This window comes from Lissotriton vulgaris, chromosome 12, assembly GCF_964263255.1.
Source record: "Lissotriton vulgaris chromosome 12, aLisVul1.2, whole genome shotgun sequence".
Lineage (NCBI taxonomy): Eukaryota > Metazoa > Chordata > Amphibia > Caudata > Salamandridae > Lissotriton > Lissotriton vulgaris.
The window spans coordinates 43,520,492-43,546,815 of NC_141700.1; the positions used below are offsets into that span (position 1 = coordinate 43,520,492).

At 49.7% G+C, this 26,324-nt stretch overlaps 1 protein-coding gene across 2 annotated transcripts in view; it reads right to left on the reverse strand.

Moving 5' to 3' along the window:
* Positions 1-26,324, reverse strand: part of PDE4C (phosphodiesterase 4C) — a 1,034,448-nt gene that overhangs the window by 696,350 nt on the left and 311,774 nt on the right. For both annotated transcript variants that reach the window (XM_086946998.1, XM_086946997.1), the window contains one exon: positions 7,111-7,340. In XM_086946998.1, coding sequence (XP_086803124.1) covers positions 7,111-7,340 — 230 coding nt within the window. The remainder of the gene's footprint in view (positions 1-7,110; positions 7,341-26,324) is intronic.

Consider the following 26,324-nt stretch of genomic DNA (forward strand, 5'->3'; position numbering starts at 1 on the left):
AGGGTGCCCCTCTCCGAACCACACCTCAGACACTCCGGGTTGGCAATCAGCCCCGCCCGCCACAGCCGCTCCCTCGTAAAATAAGCTCGGTGCAGATATTTAAATTGTATGAAGCGGAGGCGGACTGCAATGGCCGTCCCCCGGGGGGATTCCAGGGCTTCGCGCCAGTCGTCTTCGTCCAAGGGACCAACATCGGCTTCCCATAGGGCCTTCAGTGTCAGGAGCGAGGGGGAGCAGTGCGTGACCAGGGATCGGTAGATCTGGGAGACTTTTTTATCGCCCAAGTCACCCATAAACAGCTTTGCCTCTATGGGACTGAAGTCCGGGAGTTGCTCCAGCCCTACCAGGCTAGGAGTAAGGGCGTGGCGGAGCTGGAGGTAGCGAAAGAACTGGGTCCTGGGCATGCCAAACTCAGTGCTAAGCTCTTGGAAGGACTTAAGAGTGGTGCCGGAGAGGACATGCCCCAGGGACGAAATCCCGATCGCGTCCCAGCCGTCAAAGCCCTGCAGCGACGCCAGCGCCGGCAGCAGGCCGTTACGCCACAGCGGAGTCTCCGCCGTAAGTTTGCCCCACCACCCCATGCGGTGTAGAGCCTTCCGCCAAACGGCAAACACTAACTGGGTCACGCGTGGGAGCCGCCGTCTCCTCCCAGCCGAGTACAGCAGAGTGTGGAGAGAGGCGCCGTCCATTAGATTGTGCTCCAGAGCATAGGCCGGGTCACCACGGTCCCCATACCACCACTCATTGAGCACCAGGAGATGAGAGGCCTGATAGTAGGACAGCATATCCGCGGTAGCCAAGCCTCCGCAGTAGGTAGAAAGGAAGCACGTACGGAGTGCCACTCTAGAGGCGCCTCCGGCCCACAAGAACCTGCCCAACACTGAATCTACACTGCGAAACCACTGCTGGTCAATCGGGTAGGGATGGTTCTGTAGCTGGTAAAGAAGACGAGGCAAGGCCACCATTTTGAAAATGGCCGACCGGCCATATATGTTAAGAGGCATACGTGTCCATGTTTTGACGTCCAGCTGGACCCGGTCCCAGACCGGCTGAATGTTCCGGGCCCATGCCACCGTAGGCGAGGCAGAGAGAAAGACTCCCAGGTACTTCACCCCCTCCACTGCCATCCGGAGGGAGGCTGCCCATGGAAGGTCCACCGTACCCTCACCCAGCACCCAGAGAGTCGATTTGCGCGGGTTAAGATAGAGTCCCGACGCCTGGCCGAAGCCACGCATCAACTCCAGAACCCGGGGGCCAGTAACTCGGAGGTCGGTCATAAAGAAGAGCACGTCGTCCGCATATAAAGCAATGCGGTCCGTGTGGTCCGAGCCCCAGACGAAGCCCCGGTACAGCGCGTCAGCACGGACCCTAGCCGCCAGCGGCTCCATGGCCAGCGCAAATAGGTAGGGAGAAAGCGGACACCCCTGACGTGTGCCTCGGGTAACCGGGAATCGTGCCGAGGCCGCCCCCGATATCCGCACCGAGGCGGTAACCTCCGTGTAGAGCAAGCGGACGTAGGAGATGAAGGTCGGGCCAAGGTTCAGCAGCGGTAGAAGGGTGAATAGGAAGGTCCAGCTGACTGAGTCAAAGGCGCTGTCTATGTCGGCCAGCAACAACGCCGCCCGGTCCTCCGAGGCATCGATAGCATCAATCGCCGCCTGCGCCCGCCGAATGTTGTGCCGCGTCGCCCGGCGTGGCATAAAGCCAGCTTGATCAGGATGTACGAGGGCAGTGATATGCGGAAGCAGGCGGTTCGCGAGGGCTTTGGCCAAGAGCTTGGCCTCGAAGTTAATAAGGGAAATGGGCCGATTGGAGTCGTGGCGGTCCGGGGGTCGCCCCGGCTTCTGGAACACAACGATCTCAGCATGCCGCCAGTCCGGCGGGAGGCGGCCCTGCCCACGCGCTGCCTCCAAAGCACGTAGGTAATGTGGCCCCAGCTGCAGATGGAATTTGCGATAGAACTCACTGGGGAAGCCGCTTGGTCCAGGCGCTTTGCCCACATTCAGTTGACCCAGCGCGTCCCCAAGTTCCTCCGCCGTCAGGGGGAGGTCCAGAGCGTCCCGCACCTCATCCGACACCGCGGCCGGGGGGACCGAGGCGAGATAGTCGGCTATGGCGGCGGGAGCCAGAGCCTCCCGGGAGGCGTACTGACCTCTATAGTAGTGCGCAAAGCTAGCGGCCAGGGTAGCCGGGTCCGTGATAGCCACGCCCGCAGCGTCCACAAGGCCTGGGAGTGTAAGAGGCTGCAAGGTTTGTTGACAGAGTCGATGAAGCATCTTGCACGATTTGTCGCCCCACTGATACACCCGGCTACGGGTGGCCAGCCACGCTTGTCGAGCCTCACCCAACAAGATTGCAGAGTGCGTCTGCTGCGCCTGCAGAAGCTGTCGCAGGGAGATGTCATCCGCCGCAGTTCTGTGGCGCGCCTCCAGCTCCTCCACCCGTTCCGCCGCCGCTGCTATGCCCTCCAACCGCGCCCGGCGAGCCGACGAGCACCACGCTAGATCGATGCCCCGCAGCGTGGGCTTCATGGCTTCCCAAACTGTCACTGCGTCCACCCCCACACCTAGATTATCCTGCCAGTACTGGGCAATAGCGCCACGAATATGTTGGGAGTAGTCAGGCCGCTGCAGATGCCACGTGGACATCCGCCAGCGGAAGGGCTGACGCGGTCTATGCAAGTCTATCTGGACCGCCACCGGGGAATGGTCGGAGAGCCCGCGAGGCCGTATCGCCGCCCCTTTCACTCTGGCAAGGTAGGCCCGTGGGACGAAGACATAGTCTAGGCGCGAGAGGGAGCCATGTACCGCTGAGACGTAGGTGTACTCGCGGCGCTCCGCGTGTAAATGCCGCCATACATCAGCCCAACCCAATACATCCAACATAGCGCCCAGACGCGTAGGAGCGGGGACAGGCGCCACCCCAAGACTCCGCTGCCGGTCCACGGCCACATTTATCACATCGTTCCAATCGCCACCAATCACCGCCAAAGAGTCAGGGAGTTCAGCCCACAGAGCAAATAACCGTTCAGCCAGAGCCCATTGCAGAGGGGGGGGGAGCATACACACACCCAAACACCACCGGCTCCACACCAACTCTCCCCTGGATGAACACGAAGCGCCCCTGAGGGTCCAGCCACTGGCGCTCGTGCGTGTACGCCAGGCGCCTATGAACAAGAATAGCCACCCCCCTGGAGCCCCTGGCAAACCCGGCATGGAACACCTGGTGGAAACCAAAGCGCTGGAGACTCAGGGCCCTCGTACCAAGCATGTGCGTTTCTTGGAGCATGAGCACGTCTGCAAGATCCCTTTTGGCCCAACGCAGTACCGCCCCCCGTTTTATCTTATCCAAGAGACCCCGGACATTCCAGCTAAGAATGCGCATAACGGCACCAGAAGGCGCCAAGCCAGGGACATCAGCCATCATCCCGATATAGCAAACCCCAAACACCCCGGCCCCCGGCCCAGGCCCCAACCCCCACAACAGCATAGGTCAGATAGATCACGTGCACCCCAAAGAACAGCACCCCCATTCCCACACCCCCCCCACAGCCAGACTCCCCAACACACCCCCAAACCAACCCCGACCCCCCACCCCCACCCCAATACCTCAAGAAACAATGAAGTACCTGTCGCGGCATACTGTAGTTAAGGCACAAAACAGAGCACCAAAAGCTAGGCATACCAATGGATCCCAGTTACCCCTCAAGAACCAACCAAGCACACACCCCAAAACACGAACCTCCCCTACCCCAACAGCAGGAGGCAGCCCACCAAATATGCCCACCCCCCCCCCCCCACTTCCATCAATAAACATCAGCAATAACAACGCATACATAGTGCATCGGTCCACATAAGTCCAGCTAAGGCCCGTAAAGGCCAAGTAATACCGCACCAGATCCGACCTGGATCGTTGAACAGCGCTCCGCCGTGTCAGCATGGGACCCCAGACGAAAAGTAGATTGCAGCAGAAGGGTCAGCCGTTGTATGTCACGACCCCCCGCCAGAATGATCTGTCTCCGGCTGCGTGTCGCCCAAAAGAGGGTCCCGAGACAGGGACCTCCGCCTCGATCGGGACTTGCGGTGCCGCTTCCCTTTGGCCGGCTGATCGCCCCGCTCCTGAGAAGAACTGCGGGAAGAGCCGGCGTGGAGCCCCGGCTGAACATGTGGGCGAAGCCGGACCGCCTCGTCGGTCCAAGCAAAGACGGCCTCCGGAGTATCAAAGAAGTGAGTCCGTGAGTTGAAAATGACCCGAAGGCGGGCCGGGTATAGCAGGGAATACTGGAGTTTCAGGCCCCGGAGTCTGGCCTTGGCTGCCAGAAAGGAGTGACGCTGCTGCTGTACCAACTTTGTATAGTCAGGGAAAATCATGATTTTGCAATTGTCGAATTGCAGGGTGTCCTTGAGCCTCGCCTCCCGGAGGATGACATCTCTGTCGTGGTAGTTCAGGATCCGGGCTATGATCGGGCGAGGCCGCTCTCCAGCCGGAGGCTTTTGTATCAGGGCCCGATGGGCTCGCTCCACCACAAAACAGTTCGAGAGGACGTCCGGGGGCAGCCAGCTCTCCAGCCACCGGGAAAGGAAGACGTCCATAGGCCCCTTCTCGCACCCCTCTGGAAAGCCCACAAAGCGGAGGTTATTTCGCCGTGCCCGACCTTCGGCATCCTCCACCCGGAGCGCCAAGCCCCGCTGCGTCTGCTCCAGGTCGGCGACTCTCTTCTTCAGGGCACCCACATCGCCTTCCACCGTCGTGACCCGGGTTTCCGTCTCCGTGATGCGGGCCACCGCATTGCGGAGGTCTTGGCGCAGCAACATCACGTCGGCGCCCACCGCGCCGATCTTAGCGTCCAGCATATCCCGGGATTGCGTGATGGCCGTGAGCAACGCTGCATTGTCCGGGCCGGCCGTCTGACTCCCTCCGGCCGCTCCAGCACCATTCCCCGGGCCGGCAAACTTGTCCATGGGCCCCGTTGTAGCCGCTGTGTGGCCGCCCTTGCCCCTCGTCATGGCCGCCGACGGGGCGGACCGATGGAAAGGCCGCTACGGATCACTGGCGGGACAGGTACAGGTGCAGGCCGTCCCACGTCGTCGGGAGAGGAAGCAAACCTTGGAGCGAGGGGGGGGACTCGTCCGTCCCCCGTGGCGCCGGGGCTACCGGGCTAGGACCAACCGCCGGGTCCTCCGTCTCCGGGCCCCGCCGCAGCCCAGCCAGAGACAAGACTGGGCACTCAGGATGCGTTGTGGGTCCCCGCCACCGACGAGCCGGGACCACTCTCCGCCGGGCACGGTCACGAGCCCTTGACTCCGGCTCCAGTGAGCCCCGCCCCGGCCACTCGGGCCAAGCCGACCGAGACCCCGCCGGTCCCGTGGCGTCACCAGCGGAGGGGTGAAAAATCGAGGCCCCGGCTCACCACGCGGCAGGTAGGCCCAGAATGGACGGCCCTCGATGATCGCGCCAGCGGGCGCCCGGAGCTCGATGAAGCACACCACCGGGACCCTCTGGACTCCAGGGAACTCCTGCACTAGCTGAGATGGGGGAAGAAGAGGTAGGGCCAGGATAAGTGAGCGGATAAAGAACGGGCTGGCAGGAGCTCTACTGAGCCGCGTCCGCCATCTTCGCCCTCGAAGCCACGCCCCCCTCTACACACATTGTTTTTGAAGCACGAACCTCAGTTCAATGTTACTCATGAGCTTCATACGCTGAAGAATAAAAGTTACAAAAGTACAAAAAAGTAGCTATAATAGTCAATACTTCATGCAGTTGGTATGCTTGTTTTATTCAAGTCTGGCGTGGGAGAGGTTTAAAGGAGGAAAAAGCTGTGATCAAACCTTTGATGTCTCTAAGATATGCTTAAATATGATCTATTAGATGGAAGATAATATTACATAATATCACTATTCATTTCCACTGTACCCAACCTTTAATGCGAAGAAAGCTTTTAGCCTAATCTCGCAGAGGAGTTTTTTTTTTTTTTCCCTTTAGACACCAAAAACATTAAAATATCAGTATGAGGAAATTACAGGAGCGGTGATCAACATATGGGGGTCCTGGAGGAAAAGTGGCACCGCCCATCAACCATACACATTGGCCATTTTCAGTCTGGGATTTGACATTGAAGGTATGTAAATGACCTACTGCTATCAATAGACATAGAGCGAGCTTTGGGGCCGCCCCTTTCAACCACTGGCGTTCTTAAGCCAGTTTCAGCCATTGGCTGGAGACTTTATTATCCATGTCTTGGCTCAGGTCATTGGAGCATTCATCTATCATCAAATGTGATTACTGTTGAGTGTATGCTTCCACCCCACACCAGTGCTGTATGGAACTGCATAAGGAAATATTTTGTATCCCTGCTGACGCCCTCCTGTGTGCTTTGTTTAATGCGTTCCCCGTGCTACTTTGCAATGGACCCTTCCTTGAAGATCTTGCGGCAACTGCTACTTCCTAACAATACACACCTTGTGTGTTCTTAGCAGGCGTAAACCATTTCTGCATGTTCCAAAAGCCCTAGATCTGGTCTTTGTGAATCTAAATGAAGAATTTTACAAGGACAGAAACTATTTATCTCAGAAAACACTTTGAAAATGGGAGACACAAATTCTTAGAGAATGAATGTACAGCTTCAGAATTATCCTTGGCACACAGTGTTGATGTCTTGACATCACAGCACACACTCAACAATAATGCCTAGGGTGATCAAAAAGGCTTTTTGGACATAAGTAGTTTTGCAATTTCAGCAGCCGACGGAAAAGGCATATTTAGTAACTAGGTCCAATAAATGTATTATGCAGCTACAGGTATGATACACAATGGTTAGCAGAGATTTATTAATTTCTGCATTTGTTAAATTTGTAAAATGTTGGAAACTACATCCAATATATAAGAAAACAAAAAAATGTAGAACATCTAAAGTCCAAAAAGGGACTCAGTTTTAGGCAGAATATAAACATAGTAATGTCAGTACTCTTAAGTATTGCTCTTACTTCAGAAGAACTTTATGTTGTACCCATATCTATAACACATGCCCTGAATCCACCCAATCAAAAATTCTCCTGGCACTAGGCTTCGAAACCAAAAGTCACCAGAGGGCATAGCCCGGCTCTTCCTTACCCGGAGCAATCTGAATCCGAGTCATCATACCCGGATCCTGGTCCACTTTCTTCGATGGTGAAGACCACCCTCGAACCTTGATCCGTGTCCGCCGCTTTCCCATATTCATTGGCCGCCGCCTGGCGGTGCATCAGAGGTGGGAGCTGCGGGGCCCCCGAGAACCGCCTCTTGATGGCGCTGAGGGGAGGCATTAAGCAGGAGGTGTTGAGATCGAAGGATTCTCGTGACCTCTGGAAGAGAAAAGAAGATCTATGTTGGTGTTGACCAATTACTGATAAGTAATATGCGAAATGTTTCAAAATAGAAGGACAACCTAGATCGACCAGAAACTGTTTTAATTATGCAGTCTTACGCATCTTAACGTGTTTTGCCTATTTTCGCTCAATTACAGTTCGTCTATTGAATCCTCTTTCATGATGATAACATTGATTGCATGTATAACTTCTTGGTGACTTTATTTATTTTAATTAGACGACAATCATTGATAATGTACTTTTGAGGTCTTTCAAATTAATTGTACTGTACACCGAAAGTGGTGAGCCTTATCCCCCAAAAATGGCTAACGCATCCTAGTAAAAGTAAACAATTGGCCTTTGGCGTTGTTTCATCATAGACCATTTAAAAATCAAATCATTTAACTAACAAATTTCAGCCCAGAGAGTAATACTCTGTAAATTAAATATCAATACATCCATCACTAATAAATCGTGCCCAAACCAAGCACAAAGTTGTGACCTCTCTCAGCATATCACTATCTTTTTCAGGAGGTATCTTGAAATGTTTCAACTATCTTTGACATTGAAGTCTTCATCGGGAAAGCTTTGGTTTCTACTTTGCTCTCATGAAAGGCATTTTTTGCAGGACACACCATTCTGACCACAGGACAGGACATGCTTATAATAGCGAACTGCAAGAATTAGGACAGTTTTTAATGCAAATAGATTGACTGCCTTCTTTAAAAAGTGAATTTGTGAAAGTGTGATGGAAACCAGATACAGGATTCAGTGTAGCGTAAGCAAATGGCTCTATTTAATCTTTGTCAGTGTGCTTTCAGCCTTACATTGCCAGGCATTGTTCCCTTATTGTTCATTAAATATTTTCCTTCAATAAGTAAAAGGTTCACATCACTTACCCAAGATAATAATTTTACTAATGAATAACAGTGGATAGAATTCTATTTGCAAAGTAGTATGAAGTTGACTACTCTACAATTTTACAAGGTTAAACAGTTTGGCCGATAGGCCCAGCGTAGCCGAAAAAACAAACTTCAATCTATTTACCTATATTTTTTTGCAATTAAAAGTGTGATTTGCAATGTTTTTCCCCATAACCATATTATTTGAAAGGATATCACATGCATGTCTTATAAACGTCAATAACTTTGAAAAAATTCTGATGTTGCAAGTTGCTGTAAGCAAACTGCACTAATTTTGCACACACACATTTATGGTTAAGCAGTTCCTAATAACCTGTCCCAAATGTTCACTTTACCACGCTCGTCTTCTTTTTCGCATACAGGAATGCACTGTATCTTTCCACACAACTTACCAAGAGCTGTTACGAGTGGATCTAGTAGGTAAAACGGAAGGTTAGGGGCCCTTGATGAAAGTGTGACTACAGGACAACCTCCCTCCGCCCCCCGTGGGGCCTACATTAGTACGGCCTGTGTACCGTTGATTAGGCAAGTATTCTCTGCCTCTGAATGCCTAAATAATTTCATAGTGCATGACTGATTTTTTGATTTAAGATACACCTCAAAGGGGGAGCATTAGAGAGGCTATACCGCCCTGACGAATGTCTCGGACTCTGTTCGGCCAGCAGAATAGGCAGAAACGTGTTGCCCCATAAGGGTCATAGGACCATTAAAATCCTAATTGCCCCTTAATATAGTCTTTTTTAACCTTTCCAATCTGACCCACTAATAAAGGGAAACCTTGGGAGTCGATGAGGAATTTTAAACGTTAGTTCCCCTGACTAACCATATACAAAGGGTTCCCTGGAATATGGTTGAGTGCTCGTCTGACATACTTACGACATGTTTTACAGAGAATGGAAATGTTCATGAATTTCAAATATATATATATCATGGGGCATACATATTTAAAATGGTGTGAGCATGGAGATCTAAAGTTAGAGAATGTAAGAAGTATGCAGTAGTTCACTGCTGTGGTTCATACATTACACTAACTAAAGTGGTGGTTTCACTAGTCAAATATGGCTGCACTAGTTACATGGCAAAGTGGTTGTCTTGATCTCAGCATTTGGCCAAGAGAACACACTGCGCAAAGTGGAGCTCATTAGACGGGAGTCTGATGGGAAGAAGATGAAATTCGAGGAAATAGCATGTCGGATTTCAGCTAGGGTGGTAAAAGGTGCTGTTGACTGCTCGGGCCTCCTTCCTTAAATTACCTCAGGACCAAGGGCGTAACACAGGCCCAGCAGCCCCTGCGGTGTGGGGGTGGCCCGTGCTGCAGGGGGCCCCCTCAGCACAGTACTCAGGCCTGAAAGCTCCGTATTAAATCCGGAGCTGGGGGCCCTCAGTGTACCTTACAGGGGGGAGCCCTGAACTTTCGTTCCGCCAGTGCTCAGGACCGAGTCTATGGTATAGGTATATGAAGTGTAACCCACGGAGTGTGCTGTTCCTAACAGTAGGAAAGAAGATCGGGAGAGTAGCTCCTATAAGGAGTTAGGGCCCTCACACACCCCGAGAGGTGCCATGCTTCATCACCGGACAGCTCCTCGTTGGGCCGGCGCTGCAATGCCCAATAGGCCCTGTAGAGGGAGCTTTTTGCCGGAGATCTTTTTTTACCTCAGTTTTGGCCGTAGATGTAAATGTAAATTGATACTTGTATAGCGCTCTACTCACCCGCAAGGGTCTCAAGGCGCTTGTACGAATACCGCTGTGGAACCCATCCTGGCTTTCCCTGTGAGGCGTCCACTCCTGGGCACCTCCAAGGTGGAGGCCAGGCATCCTTAGCGTTGAGGGGGCCGTTGTGGAGATTAAGCAAGCTATTGCCCAGAGTTGCAGAGTGGGTTCCATGATTGGAATAGGCACCGAGGCGAGAATTATCAGGTGCGTGGAATTTTGAGCCCAAGACCCGCCGAGGCGGGGAATTGAACCCTGGTCCCGGGCTAGACCTCTGCATCAGGGTCTGCCGCTCTAACCATTGAGCCACACTTCTGACGGTGTGTGGTATATATACAGTGTGAGTAGAGTGTGTGGATTAAAAATAACTATGGGTGCCCGCTGAATCAACTTTAATTGACGGGTTCCATGTCATGATTAAAAACAGTGGTACTTGAACGCGGAGAGCCTAGTAATCTCATCAGGTTTTTAAGTGAGGATCACGGTCTTTTTAAGCCTTGAAATCTAGAAACCTACAAATGTGTGAGTCTAAAAATATGGGTCACCCTCTCCACATTGCCTGATGCACTTCTTTATTTTCAGGAAAAGGACATACTCAGCTTCTGCCTGGATAACAATATATTTCCAGCACAGTTCTAATCCTGTCCATGCATCTTGGAAGCCTTTCTCAATATCAGATTGCAGCTTGTTCCGCCGCTGTATGTCAGCCTCGCTTCTCTTGAACTTCAAGCATTGGCGCCTGTAATTGACTTCCCGCGTCTCCTTGGCAGCGGGGGATAAGGTGCTGAGTGTAATCACTTGAGCGAGTTGCAGCTGAAACCCAACTACACTTATGTGAGCTCAGAAATCCCCCCGACCTGGACTTTCAGCGAAAGGGATGTTCTTCTCAACAAGGTAAATTGTTTTCAGACCACAGCGACACAGGAGCAGCTTTCGAGATGCAGTTTACTTGTGCAGTGTGTAAGACACAGGCATACAGAGTTATGTTGCTGCCCCAAACCATAGAGCCTGCAAAACATCTGAACGCAGAAAGTCCTGTCCTCAAGAGGGGCAGCTGGAGCAGGGACAGGCTGACATCTTTTTAACTTGAAATTATATACACTTTCCCACACTGATTGCCTTAGTCTATTGCGGTTTCGACCCTAGCGCTGGGATGCCGTTGGGTAACCACGCGCTTTATAAATGCTACTTCATTTCATTTCATACTAAAGAACTGGGTTTTAGAACCCAGCGGCGCCAGGGGCACGCCCAAAGTCTTCGGGTTCACCTGTCTTAGAATACAGAGACACAGGATACTTCTCGGTGACGTCAGAGATCAAATTTATTGGCTGCAACCAGGAACAGAAGTCTACGAAGTACGACACAAGTAGGTTCGTCAGAGACTGCTCAATTTTCGTTTTGCAAGACATCGTCTTTTATGCTAAAAATCACATTCCGGACAAACACCCACTATTTACAGTTTGTCCAATCAAGGGTAACATTACAAAAGGTATCGCATGACAACAAACCCACTTTTCAGTTGTCCAGCCCACCATCAATTACATGGGAAAGCCCAAAATTCTTTCTCGGACAGGCCGGACAAACCCATAATAAAAGACCACAACCCATACCATAAATAGGCCATAAAAGAAGGAACAGAAACAGATGAGAAGTAGGATAAGGTGTGTGTGTGTGCATACCAAACTTTACAACGTCCTGCTCTCTGATCTTCAATCTCGATCAGCTACCGGATAAGGAACTGGCTTAACAAGGTCAGCTTCAGGCAACAAGGTCAGTTCACTCTGGTCAATCAGAAGTCAGCTAACGTGTACGTGTACTAAAGACTCGTTCGGCCGTAGTCATCGGCCTATGTGAGGGCAACCACAAAATGGCTGCCATACACAAAATGGAACCCAAGGGTTCAGAACGAAATCCTTAAATACGTAGTGAATCCATCGATCTAACATGGCGAAAACACTCGTACTTGCCGCACTCACTAGCTACGGTTCGCTACTATCAAATTCGTAACAAAACCATGACCTTTATGAAACGGGTTCAGAATTCTCTGAACCTTAATATAACCTGAGCACTTCCAGGAAAAACAAGCATTGGCATAGGCAATAGGGCTTGGATTCATGAGAGTTTAATCTATTGGCATTGTAAATAGAAATGCCTTTTATTTATGCGTTTCTAAAACAGGTAAATAAAGAATTGTCACGTACAATGCCAATAGCTTAAACTTTAATAATTAAACAACAGGGGGTGGTGATGGACAGAGTTTCTGAATTAAGCAGAATACTCTCACCCAGTCAAGAGATCAGGGCTTAATCCAACACCGTTTTTTAGCTCACTGCACCATCCCAGCTCAGAACCTGGCTATATGCAAATTAGTCTGTCCCTGGCCCAGTGTATCATGGGAACAGGGCAAACCAAACTACCAAGCCAATTCTTTCACTGGAAAGGAAACAAGCTACCGGGGACCGGTTTCTGGCATTTCAGCCGTCTTCGGCCCGGCTTGCTTGAATCCTGACGGTGCAATGAGCAAGGGACTCACGTCTGAGTATACCCTTCCACGCTTATGGTGGACAAAATAATTAAACAATAAAGAATTGTCACGTACAATGCCAATAGCTTAAACTCTTGCACATGCGAGACCTTTTGCATTGCAAATGAGTGCTATAAAAATAAAGAAAAGTGTTAGGAGAAAGCGTGTCTTGTCTGCAACAACAGGCAGGACAACGCTATTTGAGAAAATAGTGCTCGGAGGTTGTAATTGAAGCCTACCAAGCAACAACACACGTAACAGGGGGTATCACCATGAGAGGTTACAAAATGAAACAAGGTGGTACTAAGGAGGGACTACTAAGCCGTTTGATCAATGAACAGCCACAGTTTACAGTGGCCAATGACACAAACCAATGAAAAATGTGAGCAAAGAGTGGGCGAAGCTTCAAGTCCCTACCTGAATACAGCATGCCTCGCAGCGCATGCGCTACCCAGGCTCGACCTAAAAACTCAACTATCCAGGAATTATCTGTTACAGGGAAGGATTTTCAGCTAGTTGCTAAGATCTTTATTAGGGAGTCTGGTAGCTAGCACAAGGCTAGGATCCACGCTGTGTTTAAGTGAAATCTGGGCAACACAACGGAATTCTACAGTTACTAACCATGCAGGACATGGCCCTTCTTAAGGGAAAATACCCCAAAACGTATCGCTTTGTCCTCCTAGTCTTTGCCGACTCTCTCAGCATGACGGTAGAAATCTGGGCACCTACCCCCTGTACTGCAGAGAAAAGATGCATGCATCCACCTTGCACGCATAGGGCAGGTGGTGCAAACGCCATGGGTTTAGGTGTCGTACACCTGTGCGACCCGTAAATAGGTACACCACATACCCAGGGCAGGTACGGCACTGGCTAGTAGTGGGACATAGCACTGAGTGTGCCACCCACCAGATAGCCTGTGAACCCTGCATCGGACCTATCACTGCAGGCTAATGGGGTGCTAAGGCGCCCCTGTCTAGATAGGCATCACTTTCGCCTCAATCAACCCTGCGTGGGTCATCCAATACCATGAGGGCACCCCCCCCGGGGAAGCCCTGAAGGGAGCGGGGGTGGTAGGCTGAAGGTCAGGCGTGTACATATGGTTGTTTTCTGCCCAGTTAGTGAGTAATCCCCCTCCCCCCCATATGGGGCTTCCCCTGCCTTGGAGCTCGGCTCTTCCCATGGGAGACTCCTGGGGTGTTGCCAACACGCTCATGTGGGGTTAGGGCTCTGAGCACATCCTCACTGTTTAGGCAGTGTGGAAGTGCATGCGCATTCCTACCCCGTCTAGGAAGAGGCACTGACATGGTGTTCAGAAACATGGGAAGTTCTGCAAACGCAGACCAGGGAGTGTGCACTTGTACCTGCGGGGTGTTATCTATGCGCCCAGCCTGCTATTCCAGGCCAGGGTGCGTGCATCAGCCCTTATGCTGTTGTGAAAACTTGTCCAGCCTTCTGTAGCAGGCTGGAGGATGTTCCTTGGCACCTATGGCATTGTGGATGGGTGCCCGGTCGGCCATTACGGACCGGTGAGTGCATACCTGCACCCCCCAGTGTTCTAACACTTGGGTCAGACCTGTGTCTGGGCGCTTGCACCCATGGTACCAGTGGGAAGGTGCCCAGCCCACCATCGCTGGCCAGGTGTGCGCAATTGCACCTGCAAGGGAGTCAACCCGAGTCTTGCTGGCCCAAGCAGGGTGGTGAGCACGCACTCACACCAGAAGTGCCAGGGCCTGGGTAAGCCCATGACCCAGTCTGCCATTGCAGACCGGTGTGTGTGCAATGGCAGCTATCGTGAATAAACTCATGAGCCACCTGCCAGAGCAGGCAGCTGCATGTGCGCACCTGCACGTGTGGTGCCTGTGATTGCGTGTGCCGCCTGCCATTGCTGGATTGTGCGTAAGCACTTACACATGTATTAGTTAAACCCATGCCCAGTCTGCTGCGGCAGACTCTGCAGGCCCACTTGCATCCCTGGTACTGGGGACTATGTGTCCATTCTGCCATAGCAGGTCGGTGGGCGCACTCGAGCACGTGCACCCAGGTGGTGATAGTGAGGTATACCTGTGTGTGTTTTCACTACCTATGAGGCTTGCTCTACCCATAGGTTAACATTGGGAAGTGGTTGACATTACTTTGGGCTGCAATAGAGGATTGCAGTGGAGTCACCTCACGATGTTTCCTATCTATGGATTCATCATGCCAAACCCTTTCCAATGGTAAAGGGTTTTTCAGCATAACTCACTTAAAAATTGCACTTATAAAAATATGTCCATTTCTATGCTCTAAGAGTCTTGTGTGCTGTGGTGCCTGGCTCTAGTGGACACCAGGGGTCGACGGGAGCACATCTGTGCATTCCCCGAGCAACAGTCATGAAACATAGGCATCTCATGAGAATGTCAGACCTCTGCCATTTGGGGACCAAATGGGATAGATTGGAGAGAGAAGTTCTGCCATGTCGCCTCTAGAGACCGTCATGACCCCACTTAAGATTAAGATCTGCATTCTATGCCCCATGGGAGTCAGGCCTACAATTTAAGGGAGACAACCGTAGTTCAAAGGAAAACTCCTTGAACCATCCCTAACTTCAAAGACACATAACAGCATAACCACGGGCGCCATCCTTATTAGAAAGGGGTGACATATGCTTGAGGGGACGTGGGGCTGGAGAACCCAAACTGTTTAGTGCACATTGCCAGAGGACTCTGTCTTGCACACGGAGGATAACTGCCCATGAAGGGGACCACGTGTCCTTTCTGAATAGTGGCTGGCCTAGGCCGAAGACCTGCTGAAATGTGGCACCTTGAAGTGTGATCTCTAAGGGTCCGTCTGCGCGCCTCCTGGTCTCCCGTAGATCACAGAGACATCAAAGATCTCCCATGAGGGACCTGCACCATCTGCCTGTGACATCTGGAGAGCGGCGTCCTCTCATGTGCCCACATCGGCTACGCAATCCAATCGGGTAGCACAGTGTGAGCGTGGAGCTAAGACTTGTGTCTGGAGACTTGGTTGTCTAGTGCAGAGCCTCAAAAATTGTGCCAGTATCTAAAGTGTGTGGTTCCTGTACTGCAGAGACCCTGACTCAAACGTCTAGTTGGTGGTGAGCGGATTCACCGGTTGGGGACCCTACGTGGCCTATTTAGTCATCCATGCCACATCTCTCTTCTGCAACACGCCAATTGCATGCTCATTGCGTGCAGTGTCCCATTCACAGAGTGCGACCCTCAGAAGTGGGGGTGTACCTGTAGTAGTTCCACATTGTACCTTGTGTGGCTCTGCTGAACTTGCACCTGTGTGCGACCAGACTGGTCTGGTGCAGCCTGTATCATCGTGCACTGGAGATTATGCCTCCTTTCCAGGGAGGTATGGAATTTGCAACTCTTCACTTTGTGACCGGAATTGCCTGATGCAACCCATCTCAATGTGCACTGGTCATTGTGCCTCATTTCCATGAAGGTACAGAATTTGAAACTCTTCATATTGGAGACCTGAAGTGTCTGGTGCAACCAATGCACACCAGACGCTGTGCCCGGATTGCCTGGGCATGACCCAGATCATCATGTACCGCTTGGGGTACCTCTTCCCATTGAGAAGCTCCACCGTGTTACTCCCCATTCATCGGTTGTTCCCTTTTTGACCCTCTTCGGGGTGGACCAACTTCCCTCTCCACACTTGGACCCTCCCGAAAACATCTTGGTGCCAGGTAGTAGCAAGAGAGAGATTGGCTATGTTGAAGGAACACTTCTGGGACAGTTCAGAGGCGAGTCAAGAGTCTGTGTGACACTATTGTGTTTTGAGACCTGTGAGTGAAGTTCCTGAGTGGCTTCTAACCTTACATTGTTTAGGTCTACCTCCTAATTAAAACTTGCTACATATCCCCACCTGCTTCCCGAGCACTCAGACTAAGTGTGACTTCGGCCGCGGGTAGCCTGGTATTTGGAGGCGGGCTGGTTATTATCTTCCAAAGAACAATCTGGGTGAACCAGGGGGTGAAGGGAGGCTGGGGCCACAGAGTTTGCAGGGGGTGGTGGACTGACCTGCTGGGATCCAGTAGCACTGCATTAGGGTGCTGAGTGTGCATGTGTGCAAGAGTGCTCCGTACGGACTGGGCTGTTACCTGTCACATTGTGTAACGGTGCGGAGGAGTGTGTGTGAGTGAGAATAACAGTTTGTAAATCGCCTGTGCTTCACGACACTGGTCGGCAGTGCCACTTTATAAGTTTAATTCATGCCAAAAGTACAATACATTTGATATTGGGTATAACCGCAATGCTCTGGCCCCGGTGCTGCTAAAAAGTTTTCTATTCTCATGTATGTACATACCTTTGACATCGGTATGACCCGGGGTGTCCCCTAATACCATGTAGGACTTTATCAGGATTGCTAGGGTGTGCCTGGGATGGATAGTGTGTCACACCACATAAGGGGGCTCTCTCACTATTGGGGGGTGGTTAGATTAGGAACCGTTCCCAGTGTGCACACTATTGATATCATACCAATACGAGCGGGGGTAGTAACCCTAGTAATAATTCCGAATGGTTTTCATGTCCAAAGTATATGATGCTCATGTTATAATGATTGACTTTGTATGAAGAATATAACATTTTATTACATACAGAACCTGTGGGACTTACCCACTACAACATCCTGTGTGAAGTCTCTTTTGTGACGCTTAGTGTATTTATCACATGTGACTGCTGAGGAAAGCCTGACTGCTCAGTGGCAAGCTACCCAAGGGAGAGCACAGGTTATACGGCGAGTGTTATCACCTTCCTTTGACGGGAGGAGTACGTTCTGCCTCGCTGGGGGAATCCCTTCAACCAATCAGAAAGTGCCGGTTCCAACAAACCCAACTCTACTCTTCCTCTCCCTCCTCTTTTGAAACTGGGAACATTGAAACCTGCAGCATAACTGGTAATCCAGCTAATGAGTGTTTTAAAAATCATTACATTATACATTTTGCATTTTAGAAGCTTAGCTTTACTCCTGATGTGAAGCCAAAATATTATATGATCCAAGAGGAAGTGTACTGAAAGTACTTTCCAAAATACAGTATTTTATCTGTAGATTTGTTCACCGGTCCCCTTATACAGAATACACTAAACATTTTATAATCATTTACAATGTGAAGCATAGGATTGGTTTAATTACTTAAGGTACCATTTTATTTAACGCAACCTGTGTTTAGTATCCGCCTTTGAATTAAACACAATGGGCATCTCAAAATAATGATAAACATTAAAATAATGAACTTTTGATCCCAGATGCAAGAAACACAAGCTGTTCAATTTAGCAGAGGTAGATCCCTGTTACAGGTTTCAATGCTGAGCAAACAGCTGTATAACCCCCCTGTAAAGAGGGCCAGGTACAGAATGGGGCTCAGAGGGGTAAGCTAGAACCAAAAAGAAGCAAATCAGTGCTGGGTAAGGACAGGCAAGTCACAGTGGAGGCGGGGAGGAGTTCTCTCAGGTTGTGAACCTAGACAGTGTAATGAGAGTAAAGAGAGATCCATAAATGCTGGTGATGCTAGCCAGGTTGAACTTCTTAGTCTCTGTGAAGATTATTTTTAAATCTTCACTTGCTTCATCAGTTTTGCAGAGTTCAGGATAAGTGCATGGGAAAAAGAAACAGAATTCTGACTTCAAGCACTACACAAACTTCAGATAGGTAAGAGCACTATCCAGGGTTGGACAGGAATATACCTAAAAAGAAATGACCAATTCACAAGAAAAGATATGTCCTAAAAAAATTACGCAATAACAACCAACAAAAAGCCAATCCTCAAACCCCAGTCAAAGCAGGTCTTCTACACAATTCTTCTCTCCCATCAAAGCAATGCAGCTGGTGCTCTCAGTAGTGCATAATTTGTAAAAAAAAAAAACATAAGTGCCAGAGCCCTTGTCCTGAGGCCACTGTAGCTTGAACCACCCATTGCCCTTCCCAGCGCTGCCAATGACAGTACCAGCACAGCTACTAATCCATCACACACCTACAAGGGTGACATTTCAGACTGTTTGAGGCCCCCAAAGCTACAAGAATTGCATTAGCCATTTTTAATGTATTTTTAATTAATAAATAACTGTTGTGGTGGTGATCTCCTAATGAGATGTACAGCGCCACCATGTGACAGATTGTCATAAGTGCCGTTGTTGACAATCAAGTGCCGATGCCGGGCATCGGAAACCACTGGCTCAAATTAAGCACTTAGTCAATCAAGGATTCTTAGGCGAACACAAATTAGACAACACTCAGCCATCCTGCAGGTTTCTTGGACCAAAGAATCTTCCAACTGACTGTCTACCTACTGATTGATTTCAGGCACTTTGCAGGTTATAGTTAATTTAACAGATCAAGCAAATCACATTCAATCCATTGACGAATGTCTTCCATGATCCACCAAGTGAATGGCACATGGTTCCGCACAGGGTTTATTGTGTTAACCCGTCTAGTTTATGACACGGAATCCATTGATGGATATCTTTAAATCAGAAAGCACACACCTGACAATACTCATCCTGAAACCTGAGCGACATCGAGCTCATCCCATCCTGGTCGCCAAAGCTGTGAGGTCACTTAGGAGTTTGGCAGTCAGTTGATCACTACAAATGCAAAAGCAACAACACCACTGGTGTTTGGCATGACAATATGCAAGCATCACACAAAGCTACTACACCGAGAGCAGGATCGGAAACCCTGATTAGCTACAGCTGTTGCTCGTATGTGCCCTCCCTCTAATGCGACACCTGCTACTCTCGAAGCCTAGTCTTGACGTCTACCTGGATGGGACAGGCACATCATCGTAACAAGCATCACAGAGCAGACGGCTAGGGGCAATAGCTACACACATGAAAATACATAGATATCCCAAAGCTAAAACTTTTATTTTAATTAAAGCATTAATTTCCCCATTTATTAAAAGGAGACAATGACGGCAACAACATAACGATGATCCGGCGGCTGTTTCCCGCTATTCTTAAAGTACTCTAGAGTAATTGTTGTATCAAGTGGAAGATCAGCGCGGGGATGTAATCCTGCATTCAAGACACAGACAGAAATTTGGAGGAGAATAGAGACGTTAATGAGGTTTTCCTGACTTATTCACCCCTCCAGCTCTGCATCAGTGAAGGAAACGGCACGGTAGACTTTGCCCACCCAAGCATGCAGCAACATTGTTATTCATGTCAATTTCACTCACTTGCCACTTCCTCTCTGAACAGGAAGTGCACTCAGAGGCTAAAAGATTTGACACTTCACCCCTCCCCCTTCAACACTTTCTCTAGCCTTGTTCTCTGGGGTTTCAGGTTGGTTCAAGAAGGAACCAATGTAGATGCAAATGAGTTCGATTCAGCTTCACTGTTGGCAGATTTATCTGATGTGGATATCCTAAAATTCCGGAATGGATCCAGTCCGCCTGGATCTACGTGAACCATGTTCACCCTTTCCCCATACAATAGGGTGACCAGAATTTTAAAGCCAAAAACCGGGACATTTCACAAAAATAGAAGAAGGACTACCATTTTACTTCAAGCGATGAGAGCGCTCCTCAGCAGAGAATTCCAGAACAGGCAGTAAGTACATACATAAAATAAAAATTTTAAACCCAGTAGCTTGCCCGTTAATTAAATTGCTTTCTTGAAACAACTGCTAACTATCCCTGCTTTGTAAAACATAAAAAACACCTCCCGCCGTTTTCAGTCGACCCTCTTTAAAAACCGGGACATGAGTTAATTTCTTGAAATTTGCTGGGACAGCTGGTTAAAAACTGGGACCGTCCTGGCAAAACGGGGACGGGGACGCCTGGTCACCCTACCATACTATGATCACAGCTGTTTTGATAATTATCACTATTGGCTTGTTTAAATGTAATTGCCTTTACCTCATGACCTGTATGGAAGGTATTTTGGGTCTCTCGAGCGAAGACACATACGGTCTGAGTTTGGTGGACGGGTTACTCCGTCACAAAAATTGAGAATATTCCATCCGCCTTGTTAAAAGTGCCAAAGGTTATTTTTTATGATCAGGTAAATAGTGGGGGGATGAGAGGTAGAGTTATACATCATTCCACATTGTGATGTAAATTGTGTTTATCATTTGAACTGAAAGTACTAGCCCACTTGGAAATCCCATCCTCACCCTCTCCCAGCATCCTCGAGCAGTGGCGTAGAACGGTGGGGGGTGGTTCGCCCTGGGTGGCACGAGTTTGGGGGTGGTGGCCTCCCCCCACTTTTACTTACGGCTGTCACGGGGGCAAACTCAGGATTCGTCAGGACCCCAACTCGTACATGCGGCTGCCGCGGGGCGGCAAACGCAAGGATCGCTACGGGCGGCCACGGGTGTAGCTACTCCACTGTCATCGGGAGAGCTTTTGGGTGGACATCTGTGGTGAGGGAGGATTTCTGCACAAAACAGTCAAGCACTAGAACTTGAAACTTGGTGCAATTACTTTACATGATGCTATTATGTTATGGACCCATTTATGTTAATAAAGCTTTTCATGACTCTATTGTAATGCAAACTATTCTTAAGCAGAATTAATTTGTTCTTATATGTCAACTTTTTAAAACTGTCCTTACGTAAACTACTTAGACGCAGTATGACACTGTTCTCATGTAACGTGCTCCGAAACATAGTGGGTCTTTTTTGTGCTACATAAAACTTTGAAAATAATAAATGTATTATGTTTGCCACCTGGTTTTAGGTTATGGTATGCCACTGTGGCTTTTCAATGATTTAAAAGATGACAGATCCTGTGCAGCCTTCACTACCAGGACATGCCTCATGGAAACAGGAACCTCCCCACCCCCCCACCATTGCATGCATGTGCCCCTCAAAAAAACATCATTTACCATACAGTTCACCTGCCTGGGCTTTAGAAGAGCCTCCATGGAAACCACTGGATGCTGGAATGTCCAGCCAACAGGCATGTCTTGTTTCTTCTAGAGCCCCAGTGATGTGCAAACAGATGTTGTATATAAAGACCCCCTTGAAAACTGGTCATAGGTCCCTTGGAGTTTGACGCGCGAGCTAACGTCATTTGCCAATTATTTGACAGAGATTCTATTCAATGGCAAAACTTCACCAAAACTACAGTGGTAGTGAAGTGTCCTCCTTTGACCTTTCAGGCTTTGACCTTTCAATGACATCACATGAAATAATAATAAATGACCCATCGCTCAAAAGTGTATGTTTATTAAAAAAAACCTCATTAACATTTGGCTGTGGACCAGCATCACAACTATCCAGCTAATAAAGCCACTAACAACCAGTGGCGGTTCGTCCATTGGGGGCGTTGGGGCGTTGCCCCACATGGACGACCGTCACTGCATACATACAATTACCGAGTGAGTCATCATAACGCATTTCCTGCTTGAGGTCGATCAGAGTCACTAACTATAGTGACGTCGCTCATCGCGGAGGTGTGGGGGGCGGTCCTGCACCGGCAGTGAGTGGCAGGTGATGGGCTGGCAGATAGCAGCAGCGTGACAGGGAGGGCAGGGGGCAGCAGCAGTGTGTGCGCATATAGGACAAGTCATTTTTTTGACTTGCCCACGCATGCGCACACACGCAGTAGCCCCTTCCCTCCTCCTCCTCTCCTTGCACTCAAACAGGCAGAGACCCGGGGGAGCCGGGTCTCATTATGGGCAGTATTAGCCCTGCTCGATGTAGTTAGTGATTGGCCGGCGCTGTTGGGACGTCACCACGCCCTGGCGTGGACAGCTTCAAGACGAAAACCAGAGTCACGAGGAGAGTGATGGCACGCGCTCCCCCTTCTTCTAGAAAAAGAGCGGTTAGTGATTTTACTGATGGCGCTCGCCCTGAACTGAGCATTTTGCTGCCCGGGCCTTTCAAGCTCTCGGTCCACCTGCCTCGGACTGAAGTGTCGGCCTGAGCTGCTCTGCCACCACGGGAGCTACAACAGATTACTAGCCTTCCGAATTCTACAAGAGGAGCCAATTGCAGAGTTGTGACTTGGCAAAAATCGCGCGCATTCCAGGCTTCCTACCCTCCCTGGCCTACCATGGTCTGCCGGTTGCCGCACTACAAGTGAGGTAGGCGGTAATGAATTAGTAATAATACAATGTATGGGGCATCCGCCGTCTAAATAATTCCTTTATTCAACCTAGTACTTTCACTGTTCCTTGTCACGCATGTTACACGATTACTCTCATTTATCCGTGAAACGATTTGCTCAAAAAACCCATTTGCACTTAGACAGACTGAACTCGATTGAGCAGCCTGATGTGTAATTCGCTAGCAGGGCGAATACAGTTTCTGTGTCATGACGCTATCGCTGTCTTCGCAGGTGCAATCAACACACGCCTTCATGCACTTCCTAGTTTCATCGTTATGGACTTTGCCGGTTTTATTCGCCGGTAATTGGAAGTAGTTCTAGCTTTAAACGTTTATATGCATGGTTCTCCATTTAAAAAAAAGCCAATATAAGTTTGTTGATTCTTTTTGATCCAGTTAGACATAGACGCTAGATTGGCTTCATAATGCAACCAGCGTCACGCTGATTGCATTGTGCATTCTGACAGCGTGCACCTCATGGGAATAGAAACTGTTTCTTGTTTTTTTTTTTGGAAGTCCGTGACACATTACTAAAGAGACATTTTAATACTATCCTTTCCTGTCAAGGCTGTAATAATATTCTTTCCGCCTAAAAAATGCTTACGAGGCGATGGATTAAATTTGAGCCAAAAAAGAGAATTATAAAACGTTGGGTTCCTCTTGAGGGAACCGTCATAACATTAATGTAGTGGCGCTGCCAACACTCGGAACAACAGTATTGATGTGGCATACCACAGTTTCAATTATGTTTTTAACAGACATGGTATCTGCACTTTTCTTTCTTGAGGCCTTGAGCCAAATAGAAAGAGGAGGTTAAGTTGAGCTCTTCACCTCGCTCTTTCACCGGAGTCACAGAAACAGAATGACAGATTTTCAATGGTGTGACGTAGTCAGACCCCATGTAGCAAACATCCGAATAAGAGACAACATGACCACATCCTTAGCTGTCAAACAAAAGCCAGGTTTATAACTAACTGGTTGCCACACCCGGAAGCTTTGGAGGCTTAGATTTGTTTTGCAAGCCATGCCTGTCTCTGTTTGAATAGGTGTCTGAGGCTTGGCTGAAAGGTGGAGTCTTTTTTTTCTCTCATATCTGGAGATGAATTAAAACCCATTAAGGAGCGGTGGAGGTGCAAATGATGGAATGAAATCCGGCAGCATTTTGTTTACCAAGATATAAGCGACGCTTAGTGTGAAACTCAAAGTAATGAGGAAATATGAATTACTCTGTAAAACTGCCTTTGTCTAAACGTTGTGGTTGCATGCCTGCATGGGGGAAATTACAGCCTCAATGGCAAGCATGCATGATTTACTTCCTCTGCGCTACTACATACTCGCGCTAGCCAGGCTTTAATTGAGAGGAGGTGCGAATGGGAAAGATCGACTGTGGTGGTGACTGCAGAAGTCTTAGAGTAGCGCGCGTGTACAGTACTTTCAGAAATTCCCGAATGTGGCTTGGGTGGTTTAATTTATAGATTTGTGCGCGTGCGGAGTTGAGCTTTGGCTGCCAAAAGGAGGCATCAGGCATTGTTTCTGTTTGGCAGAAGTCTGTTGAACCTTCCCGAGCCCCCCCCTCCCCCTCCTCCCACCACCGGGCACTCAACTCGGACGGACATCCACGCCCCACAACCTTCAAATGTCACCAGCCGCCACTGCTAACAACTTTAGGCAACTCCATTTTCAATAGGCCAATAGTTGGATTTTGTAAAATACAAGGGTTTGGAATCTGCTCATAACAGTTCCAGGCAGTGACAGAGGGGGCTCAGTTGTATCCCGGCCTCTCCAAGAGAAGGCCTTTTTCCATTCCATATATGATACTTTGTGCTTTTGATGAATGTTCATTTACTGGCTGTAGGGGAGCTCTGAATCTTGCACTCACACCAGCTCACTGGCCCAAGCCTCAGGCCCAACAGATTCTAATATTTAGAGGATCAACACTGAACCTTACAAACATCTACTCCTTTAGGAGACATCGGAAGAACCAGGAAGGTGCTCCATTTCACATCCTCCAGATTCTGTGCGCTTTGGGTATGTTGATGCCTTACAACAATCCTGTGGCAATAGTTGTTGGCTGAAGACACTGGATGCCTTACTGGCTCTTCGGTGTCCTGTAGGGCTCCTACCACTCCACGGCCTTCTGCTGGACTGCAGATTTCAGAAACTGGGATAAGAGTGGGACCATCCAGTGATCAGATGAATTGGCACCTAAATGTTTTCCTCTATATTCAAGCTCATTTTGTGGATGACACTCTGCTTGGAATCAATTTTAATTTTAAACCCCTTCCTTATACTTCATTGGGGTTACCACCCACAAAGAACTAGTACCACCTACCGAGTGGTGTAATGCAAAACAACGCCCCCGTAGAATTGGAGGAGGGTCCCTAAATTTCACACATGGAACAAATATTAATTCAACTTTAGGGGACTAGGGCACTTCCTGAAGGGTTCAGGACCCCCAAAGGGCTAGGGGTCCACCTGTTTGCGAAGTTTGCACAACTTCGCACTACGCAAATTGGTCGTAGCACAGTGCAAATCAATCAATCAATCACTGCATTTCTAAAGCGCGCTACTTACCCGTGAGGGTCTCAAGGCGCTGGGGGGGCGCTACTGATCGCAGAGCCAGGTTTGAGAAGTCTTCTGAAGGCCAGCAGGTCCACAGTCTGTCGTAGGCTGGTAGGGAGGGCGTTCCAGGTCTTGGCGGCGAGGTAGGAGAAGGATCTGCCGCCGGCGGTGGTTTTACGGATACGAGGAACAGCGGCGAGGGCGAGGTTGGCTGAGCTGAGGCTTTGGGTGGGGGTGTGAAAGCTGAGTCGGTTGTTGAGGTAGGTAGGTCCGGTGTTGTGTAGTGCTTTGTGTGTGTGGATGAGGAGCTTGAAGGTGATCCTCTTGTTGACGGGGAGCCAGTGCAGACCTCTCAGGTGGGGTGTGATGTGGCTGCGTCGGGGGATGTCGAGGATCAGTCGAGCTGAGGCGTTCTGGATTCGTTGTAGTCGTCTCAGGAGCTCAGGAGCTTGGTTGTTGTTCCTGAGTACAGGGCGTTTCCGTAGTCGAGTCTGCTGTTGATGAGGGCCTGGGTGACGGTTTTTCTTGTGTTGGGAGGGATCCATTTGAAGATTCTGTGGAGCATTTGGAGGGTGTTGAAGCAGGACGCGGAGACGACGTTGACTTGCCTGGTCATGGAGAGGGTGGAGTCGAGGATGACCCCCAGGTTGCGTGCGTGGTCTGTGGGTTCCGGGGCAGTGCCTAGCGATGTGGGCCACCAAGAGTCGTCCCAGGCTGGGGGGGAGGGTCAGAGAATGAGGACCTCCGTCTTGTCTTAATTCAGCTTCAGTCTGCTGTCCTTCATCCAGTCGGCTACGGCCTTCATTCCTCTGTGGAGGTTGGCTTTGGCAGTGTGGGGGTCTTCTGTGAGGGATATAATCAGCTGGGTGTCGTCGGCGTGGGAGATGATGTTGAGGTTATGTTGTCATGCGACGTGGGCGAGCGGTGCCATGTAGATATTAACCCCTTCGATGCTGATGACGAGCTCAGCTCGTCATCAGCTACGGCGCTCGTATGCTGATGACGAGCTGAGCTCGTCATGTAACGCGGGTTTTCGAAAAATCCAGCACACAGCGGGAAAACCGCTAGCGCGCAAGGGGTTAAACAGCGTCGGGCTGAGGGAGAATCCCTGCGGTACGCCGCAGATGATCTCGGTGGTTTTTGAGCGGAAGGGTGGGAGGCGGACGCTCTGGGTTCTGCGGGAGAGGAAAGATG